This window comes from Bufo gargarizans, chromosome 5, assembly GCF_014858855.1.
Source record: "Bufo gargarizans isolate SCDJY-AF-19 chromosome 5, ASM1485885v1, whole genome shotgun sequence".
Taxonomy (NCBI): Eukaryota; Metazoa; Chordata; class Amphibia; order Anura; family Bufonidae; genus Bufo; species Bufo gargarizans.
In genome coordinates this window covers 487327556-487337724 of record NC_058084.1, presented here as the reverse complement: position 1 = coordinate 487337724, position 10169 = coordinate 487327556, and the positions used below count along the sequence as shown (strand labels likewise).

At 42.9% G+C, this 10169-nt stretch overlaps 1 protein-coding gene across 1 annotated transcript; it reads right to left on the bottom strand.

The window, feature by feature from the left end:
* Positions 1-3389: 3389 nt before the first annotated feature.
* LOC122937819 (gastrula zinc finger protein XlCGF8.2DB-like) lies at positions 3390-10083 on the bottom strand. Its single transcript, XM_044292915.1, has 2 exons — positions 9978-10083; positions 3390-5315 (listed from the first exon to the last, which is right to left on the bottom strand). The coding sequence occupies exon 2, from the start codon at positions 5191-5193 to the stop codon at positions 4102-4104; it is 1092 nt and encodes a 363-aa protein (XP_044148850.1). The 5' UTR covers positions 5194-5315; positions 9978-10083; the 3' UTR covers positions 3390-4101.
* Between the last annotated feature and the right edge of the window lie 86 nt (positions 10084-10169).

Genomic DNA, 10169 nt, shown 5'->3' with positions numbered 1-10169 from the left:
GCCATGGTAACCATTCAGATAAAGCTAAACGTCGGATCCGATAATGCGCTGAAACGACGTTTAGCTTAAGGCCGGATCCGGATCAAAGCCTTTCAATGGGAATTAATTCCGGATCCGGCCTTGTGGCAAGAGTTCAGGATTTTTGGCCGGAGCAAAAAGCGCAGCATGCTGCGGTATTTTCTACGGCCCAAAAACGTTCCGGTCCGGAACTGAAGACATCCTGATGCATCCTGAACGGATTTCTCTCCATTCAGAATGCATTAGGATAAAACTGATCATGATTCTTCCGGCATAGAGCCCCGACGACGGAACTCTATGCCGGAAGACAAGAACGCAGGTGTGAAAGAGCCCTAAAGCAGCTGTTTAGTGTACAGGAGGTCAGGGGTTCAAATCTCACAGAGTTCCATAAAATGATCCTTATAGTAAAAGTTATGGCGAAAAAATTAGAAATGTTATTTTCTAGCTATTGTTCTTTTATGGTAAAAGTTGCAATTTTCAGCAAATTGTTACAAAAAAAAAAAGCAAAAACCATTAACTTTTTGTACAATACTCATGAAGTATCACAAAAAAGTATTTGATATTCCAATAATAATATTAACAACACTGTATAGTACAGTAAATACATTATTTATGGTGATTGGCACAATTTTTTCCCTTCGTTTCAGTAATATACTATTTAGTTTTAAGCCTGTGAAGAAAATAGCTTTTTAAGAACAAAAAATTCAGCCCTTCTAACAGAGAAGGTCTAGGGTTCAAATCCTGATGAAGAACCATTATATAATTTCTTTAGTAAAAGTCTACAGGTTCATCTCAGATTAGAATATCAACGAAAAGTTAATTTATGTAATTCAATTCAAAAAGTGAAACTTATACAGATTCATTACACACAGTGATCCATTTCAAACATTTATTTGTTTTAATGTTGATGATTACGGCTAATGTTGAGCGAGTAGAGCTTTGGATCATAGATTCAAAGTCAATTCGCTCGAAACTTTGTTTTCATGCTATACAGAGACCCCTCTGCGTACAGCATTAAAATGTATGGGCTCCGTTGAGTTGAAATTAGTTATGACCAAAGTCATAGTTTGATTTTTAAACTTGAAAACCATTGTAAAACAGGAATCCGGCTGATACCTTGGTACCAAAGCCAACTTCGGAACCAAGTTTTAAAATGGTTTTCAAGTTCAAAAATTAAATCACCAAAGTTATTCACCGAAGTCCCGTCAATGAAATTCCCTTACCAAAGCCCATACATTTTAATGCTGTATGAAGACAAGTCTGTATGGCTTACGGCCAATAAAAAAAATCTCAAAAAATTACAATATTGTGAAAAAGTTCAACACAAAACACCTGCAAAGGTTTCCTAAACCCTGTTGTCTCAGTCTGGTTCATTAGCTACACAAACATGGGAAAGACAGCTGATAGTTGTCCAGAAGACAGACATTGACACCTTCCACAAGGAAAGGAAGCCACAAAAGGTTATTGCTAAAGAAGCTGGCTTTTCACAGAGTGCGGTATACAGGCATATTAAAGAAAAGTGGAGAGGAAGAAAAAAAGGATGGTAGAAAAAGGTGCACAAGCAACAGGGATAACTGTAGCCTTCAAAAGATTGTTAAAAAAAGGCAATTCAAGAATTTGGGCAGGATCCACGAGGAATGGCGTCACTGTTTCAAGAGCCCACCACACAAAGACGTATCCAGAACATGGGCTACAACTGCCACATTCCTTGCGTCAAGCCACTTATGACCCAGACACAACGTCAGAAGTGTTTCACCTGGGTAAGGAGAAAAAGGATTGGTGCTTATTGTTTCAAAGTCCTGTTTTCATATGAAAGTAAATTTTGAATTTCATTTGGAAATCAAGGTTTAGAGTCTGGAGGAAAAGTGGAGAGGCACAATCCAATCTGCTTAAGGTCCAGTGTGAGGCTTCCATAGTCAATGGCGGCTGGAGGAGCCATGTCCGCTACTAGCGTTGTTCTACTGTGTTATATCAAGCCTAAAGCCAGCGTAGTGTCTACCAGGAAATTTAGAGCACTACAAGCTTCCTGCTGCCAACAACCTTTATGGAGAAGCCGATTTCATTTTCTAGCAGGACTTGGCACCTGCCCACACTGTCAAAAGTACCAGTACCTGGTGTAATAACCATAGTATCAGTGGGCTTGATTGGCCAGCAAACTTCCCTAACCTAAACCCCACAGAGAATCTATGTGGAATTGTCATAAGGAAGATGAGAGACACCAGAGCAAACAATGCCGACAAACTGAAAGCCGCTCTCAAAGCAACCTGGGCTTCCATACCACCTCAGCAGTGCCACAGGGTGATCACCTCAATACTACGCCTCATTGATACAGGAATTCATGCAGAATAATTGCCAACCAAGTATTGAGGGCATATACTGGACAGACTTTTCAATAGGCCAATATTTCTGTATAAATTTTTTTTTTTTAATTGGTCTTATATATTCTAATTTTCTAAGATCCTGATATTTGGGTTTTCGTTAGCTTTAAGCCAAAATCAAAAGAAATAAACACTTAAAATACACTCACCTAAAGAATTACCGTATTAGGAACACCTGCTCTATTTCTCATTAATGCGATTATCTAGTCAACCAATCACATGGCAGTTGCTTCAATGCATGTAGGGTTGTGGTCCTGGTCAAGACAATCTCCTGAACTCCAAACTGAATGTCAGAATGGGAAAGAAAGGTGGGCTACAACAGCAGAAGACCCCACCAGGTACCACTCATCTCCACTACAAATAGGAAAAAGAGGCTACAATTTGCACGAGCTCACCAAAATTGGACTGTTGAAGACTGGAAAAATTTTTCCTGGTCTGATGAGACATTCAAATGGTAGACTCCAAATTTGGCGTAAACAGAATGAGAACATGTATCCATCATGCCTTGTTACCACTGTGCAGGCTGGTGGTGGTGGTGTAACGGTGTGGGGGATGTTTTCTGGGCACTCTTTAGGCCCCTTAGTGCCAATTGGCCATCGTTTAAATGCCACGGGCTCCTGAGCATTGTTTCTGACCATTTTCATCCCTTCATGACCACCATGTACCCATCCTCTGATGGCTACTTCCAGCAGGATAATGCACCATGTCACAAAGCTCGAATCATTTCAAATGGGTTCCTTGAACATGAGAATGAGTTCACTGTACTAAAATGGCCCCCACAGTCACCAGATCTCAACCCAAAAGAGCATCTTTGGGATGTGGTGGAACGGGAGCTTCGTGCCCTGGATGTGCATCCCTCAAATCTCCATCAACTGCAAGATGCTATCCTATCAATATGGGCCAACATTTCTAAAGAATGCTATCAGCACCTTGTTGAATCAATGCCACGTAGAATTAAGGCAGTTCTGAAGGCAAAAGGGGGTCCAACACCGTATTAGTATGGTGTTCCTAATAATTCTCTAGGTGAGTGTAGATCACTGTGTGTAATGAATCTATGAACATATGAGCTTCACTTTTTGAAATTAATTACTTAAACTAACTTTAAGATTATAATCTAATTTATTGAGATGTACCTATATGTTCTGGAAGAAGGCCCCACCCCAACCCATATCAGACACAGCTTAATTATTATTCACTGCACTGAAGTGAATATTAATGAGGCTGCTAACCCTGCTTAGATCTGTAATGTTCCAGTCGGGAGGGGAAGGAGAGGGAGACCTGATGCTACAGACACTCCCAGTGAGTATTATGCTGGGGTGTAAACACAGGGTGCGGGTCACAGATCGCAATTATACTGGAGGAGTCAAAAGGCACTCAGAACTTCATCATCTGGCTTATATAATACAGTAAGGTTCAATAATGGCGTTTTTAATATATTTTTTGTGTAATCAGAAAACCCTTTTAAATATTTGGCAACTTCTCTGCTGTACATGTATGGCAGATATGGGGAAGAAGTTAAAATTGCTTCACCCGTGTGTGAAGTCTTTGATGTTGATGAAGACCTGATTATTATTAATTTTTTTAGCAAAATATTTTCCACATTCTGAACATAAATATGGTTTCTCCCCTGTGTGAATTTTTTTATGGATTTCAAAATTATATTCCTAATTAAAACATCCTTACATTCTGAACATGAATATCGCTTCTACTCTGTGTGAATCATCTGATGGCGCTCAAGACTTGATTTCTGAGTAAAACATTTCCCACATTCTGAACATGAATACGGCTTCTCCCCTGTGTGAATTCTCTGGTGGCTCTGAAGATGTAATTTCTGAGTAAAAGACTTTCCACATTCTGAACATGAATACGGCTTCTCTCCTGTGTGAATTATCTGATGTCTCTGAAGGTGTAATTTCTGAGTAAAACATTTCTCACATTCTGAACATGAATACGGCTTCTCCTTTGTGTGAACTTTCTGATGACTCTGAAGATTTGATTTCTGAGTAAAACATTTCCCACATTCTGAACATGAATACGGCTTCTCTCCTGTGTGAATTCTTTCATGTAGAAGGAGACCTAATTTTCTAGTAAAACATTTTCCACATTCTGAACATACAAATGGCTTCTCCCCTGTGTGATGCTTCTCATGTTGAAGAAGAACTGATTTCACAGCAAAACATTTTCCACATTCTGCACATGAATAAGGCTTCTCCCCTGTGTGTTGTTTTTCATGTTGAATAAGAATTGATTTCTGAGCAAAACATTTCCCACATTCTGAACATGAATATGGCTTTTCTTCTGTGTGAATTCTCTGATGTTGAAAAAGAGCTGTTTTATGAGCAAAACATTTCCCACATTCTGGACATGAAAATGGTTTCTCCCCTGTGTGAGATTTCAGATGTTCAACAACATGTGCTTTCTGGGTAAAACATTTCCCACATTCTTGGCATGAAAATGGCTTCTCCCCTGTGTGAGTTTTTAAGTGCTCAACAAGATGATGCTCCTGATTAAAACATTTCTCACATTCCGAACATGAATATGGTTTCTCCCCTGTGTGAATCCTCTGATGTCTCTCAAGATTTGATTTCTGAGCAAAACATTTACCACATTCTGAACATGAATATGGCTTCTCCCCTGTGTGAATAATCTGATATTTTTCCGGATTTGATTTTTTTGTAAAACATTTGCCACTTTTAGAACAGGAAAACAGTGTCTTCCCTTTTAGAGCTCTTTGGACTCCCCCACTCCTTCGGTGACTTTGCTTCTGCATTCTAGTCTGTGATGAATCAGATGACATTTTGCTGTGAAGCCCTGAGGGTACATCTGGGATAATGTCAAGGTCTTTGTATGTATCTGATGTGACACCTGGATTATAATCTGAAGATATCAGATGTCTCTCCAAGTTCCTGGTACAGTCACCTGCCAAGAACAAAAATGTTTAAGTAATATAATTTTTTACCTCCTAACAGTCACATTAAAATTGGAAGAAAGGGAAGCAAATGAGCTCTGCCTCTGATGCCACCAGATATAATTATCCAATTTTTTTTTTTTATATGGGTCAGTTTTGCCGCAAACAGAACATTCTCTGTAGGAATCTCCTCCTTACACTGGTCATCACCCCTCACATCTGTCTCTGTAGGAATGTCCTCCATACACTGGTCATCACCCCTCACATCTGTCTCTGTAGGAATCTCCTCTTTGTATTCCTCATCGCTCCTCACATCAGTCTCTGTAGGAATGTCCTCCTTACACTGGTCATCACCCCTCACATCTGTCTCTGTAGGAATCTCCTCCTTGTATTCCTCATCGCTCCTCACATCTGTCTCTGTAGGAATGTCCTCCTTACACTGGTCATCACCCCTCACATCTGTCTCTGTAGGAATGTCCTCCTTACACTGGTCATCACCCCTCACATCTGTCTCTGTAGGAATGTCCTCCTTACACTGGTGATCACCCCTCACATCTGTCTATGTAGAAATGTCCTCCTTACACTGGTCATCACCCCTCACATCTGTCTCTGTAGGAATGTCCTCCTTACACTGGTCATCACCCCTCACATCTGTCTCTGTAGGAATGTCCTCCTTACACTGGTCATCACCCTTCACATCTGTCTCTGTAGGAATCTCTTCCTTGTATTCCTCATCAACCCTCACATCTGTCTCTGTAGGAATGTCCTCCTTACACTGGTGATCACCCCTCACATCTGTCTATGTAGAAATGTCCTCCTTACACTGGTCATCACCCCTCACATCTGTCTCTGTAGGAATCTCCTCCTTACACTGGTCATCACCCCTCACATCTGTCTCTGTAGGAATCTCCTCCTTACACTGGTCATCACCCCTCACATCTGTCTCTGTAGGAATGTCCTCCTTACACTGGTCATCACCCCTCACATACATCTCTGTGGCATTAAAATTGCTCAGCTCTTCATCCTGTGAAACATAAATTATTAAAGTCACTGCACAGTTGGAGATGTTGCATGGAATCTTTTCACCGACCTCAAAAGATCATTTACCTTTTCAGGACCCTGAGATTTTCAGTTTTTTACTCTCTTCACTCCCTGCCTTCCTGGAGCCATATTTATTTTTTCTTTTTGTTCTGTTCACATAGCCGTATGAGGGCTTGTTTTTTTGCGGGACAAGTTTCTAAAGTCACCATTTACTATTGCATGCAATGTAGTGAGAAGCAGGAAAATAATTCCAAATGGGGTGGAATTGGGAAAAAATGAAATTCCAATGAGGTAAAACTGAGCTGTTCCCTTCACTCTCTGGGTCATTACAATTACAGTGATTCCACATTTATGTAGTTTTTCTTGTGCGAATAGTGAAAAACATAAAAACTGTGGGAAATTATTTTTTTTCTTTTCATCACCCTATTCAGACCTGCGTAACGTTTACGGAGCGGTGTGAGGGATCATTTTTTGTGGGATGATCTGTAGTTTTTAGTGTATGACTTTTTGATCACTTTTTATTGTTTTTCTTTTTTTGTGAGGTGAAGTGACAAAAAAATGGCTAATCGGCCTTTTTGATTTTTTTCTATTATGTTGTATGGAATAAGTATTTTAATATTATAATAGTACGGGTGTTTTAGGACACGTGAAGTCCGTAATGTTTAACATTTTCAATTTTATTCCAAGGAAAGGGAGTGATTTGAATTATATATATTTATATACTTTATTTTTTTAAGTTTCTAAAACTTTTTATTCTCCCCAAGTCACCGTAGCGGACTATAACAAACAATCTTTGTAACTTGTATTCTGTAACCCATTACTGCGGGGACGGGCAACCTCTGGCTCTCAGCTGTTCTGAAACTACAACCCCCACAATCCTCCTTTTTATTTATATGGGAGGTACCAGAATAGCCAAGCAAGTGTCCATGCTGGGAGTTGTAGTTTCACAGCAGCTGCATTACATTATACAGGACTCAGATTCCAGTGCTGTGCTGCCCCCTTCAGGCCAGCATTGGAATATACTAGTAATCGGCCCTCGTACAGTCTCAGTCCTGTTACTAGTACGGCCTCGGCTGGAAAGTGCACATGATGTGGTCACATTTCATGGCATCTGAGGGGTAAATGGCTGCGATCAGCACTCCCGCCGATCGTGGGCATTACCCCCAGACCTCCACTGTTGAAAACAGCAGAAACCCGGCAGTTATGGAGTCCGCTGTGCTCTCGAGCGGACGCCACCTTTAAAGATCAAATTAAATGTACACTACTGAAGCATCAGCTGTCAGAGACATCATACACTGCACTACTGAAGCATCAGCTGTCAGAGACATAATACACTGCACTACTGAAGCATCAGCTGCCACAGACATCATACACTGCACTACTGAAGCATCAGCTGTGACAGACATCACACACTGCACTACTGAAGCACCAGCTGTGACAGACATCACACACTGCACTACTGAAGCATCAGCTGTCAGAGACATAATACACTGCACTACTGAAGCATCAGCTGCCACAGACATCATACACTGCACTACTGAAGCATCAGCTGTCAGAGACATCATACACTGCACTACTGAAGCATCAACTGTGACAGGCAGAATACACTGCATTACTGAAGCATCAGCTGCCACAGACATCATACACTGCACTACTGAAGCATCAACTGCGACAGGCAGAATACACTGCACTACTGAAGCACCAGCTGTGACAGACATCATACACTGCACTACTGAAGCACCAGCTGCGACAGACATCATACACTGCACTACTGAAGCACCAGCTGCGACAGACATCATACACTGCACTACTGAAGCACCAGCTGCGACAGACATCATACACTGCACTACTGAAGCATCAGCTGCCACAGACATCATACACTGCACTACTGAAGCATCAGCTGTCAGAGACATCATACACTGCACTACTGAAGCATCAACTGTGACAGGCAGAATACACTGCACTACTGAAGCATCAGATGCCACAGACATCATACACTGCACTACTGAAGCATCAACTGCGACAGGCAGAATACACTGCACTACTGAAGCACCAGCTGTGACAGACATCATACACTGCACTACTGAAGCACCAGCTGCGACAGACATCATACACTGCACTACTGAAGCACCAGCTGCGACAGACATCATACACTGCACTACTGAAGCACCAGCTGCGACAGACATCATACACTGCACTACTGAAGCATCAGCTGCCACAGACATCATACACTGCACTACTGAAGCATCAGCTGTCAGAGACATCATACACTGCACTACTGAAGCATCAACTGTGACAGGCAGAATACACTGCACTACTGAAGCATCAGATGCCACAGACATCATACACTGCACTACTGAAGCATCAACTGCGACAGGCAGAATACACTGCACTACTGAAGCACCAGCTGCGACAGACATCATACACTGCACTACTGAAGCACCAGCTGCGACAGACATCATACACTGCACTACTGAAGCACCAGCTGCGACAGACATCATACACTGCACTACTGAAGCACCAGCTGCGACAGACATCATACACTGCACTACTGAAGCCCCAGCTGTGACAGACATCATACACTGCACTACTGAAGCCCCAGCTGTGACATACATCACACACTGCACTACTGAAGCACCAGCTGTGACAGACATCATACACTGCACTACTGAAGCACCAGCTGTGACAGACATCATACACTGCACTACTGAAGCACCAGCTGTGACAGACATCATACACTGCACTACTGAAGCACCAGCTGTGACAGACATCACACACTGCACTACTGAAGCACCAGCTGTGACAGACATCATACAATGCACTACTGAAGCATCAGCTGTGACAGACATCATACACTGCACTACTGAAGCCCCAGCTGTGACAGACATCATACACTGCACTACTGAAGCCCCAGCTGTGACAGACATCATACACTGCACTACTGAAGCACCAGCTGTGACAGACATCATACACTGCACTACTGAAGCATCAGCTGTGACAGACATCACACACTGCACTGCTGAAGCCCCAGCTGTGACAGACATCATACACTGCACTACTGAAGCACCAGCTGTGACAGACATCATACACTGCACTACTGAAGCCCCAGCTGTGACAGACATCATACACTGCACTACTGAAGCCCCAGCTGTGACAGACATCATACACTGCACTACTGAAGCACCAGCTGTGACAGACATCATACACTGCACTACTGAAGCACCAGCTGTGACAGACATCATACACTGCACTACTGAAGCCCCAGCTGTGACAGACATCATACACTGCACTACTGAAGCACCAGCTGTGACAGACATCATACACTGCACTACTGAAGCACCAGCTGTGACAGACATCATACACTGCACTACTGAAGCCCCAGCTGTGACAGACATCATACACTGCACTACTGAAGCACCAGCTGTGACATACATCACACACTGCACTACTGAAGCACCAGCTGTGACAGACATCATACACTGCACTACTGAAGCACCAGCTGTGACAGACATCATACACTGCACTACTGAAGCACCAGCTGTGACAGACATCATACACTGCACTACTGAAGCACCAGCTGTGACAGACATCACACACTGCACTACTGCCTGCGGCCCCCGGCTCCCCGGTACCTGCTCCTCATGCCGGGGCTCTCCCTCCCGCTGTCCGGACATCAGAGCCTCTTTACAGGACGTTTCCAGCAGAACTTCCTCTTTCCCTCAGGTTCCTGGAATTTTCCTCTCCCAGCATGCTTTGCGGTGTGACGTCACAGGGCTGGCCCCGCCCAGCACACTGGTCAGTCAGCACTAGCCCCGCCCCCTGCA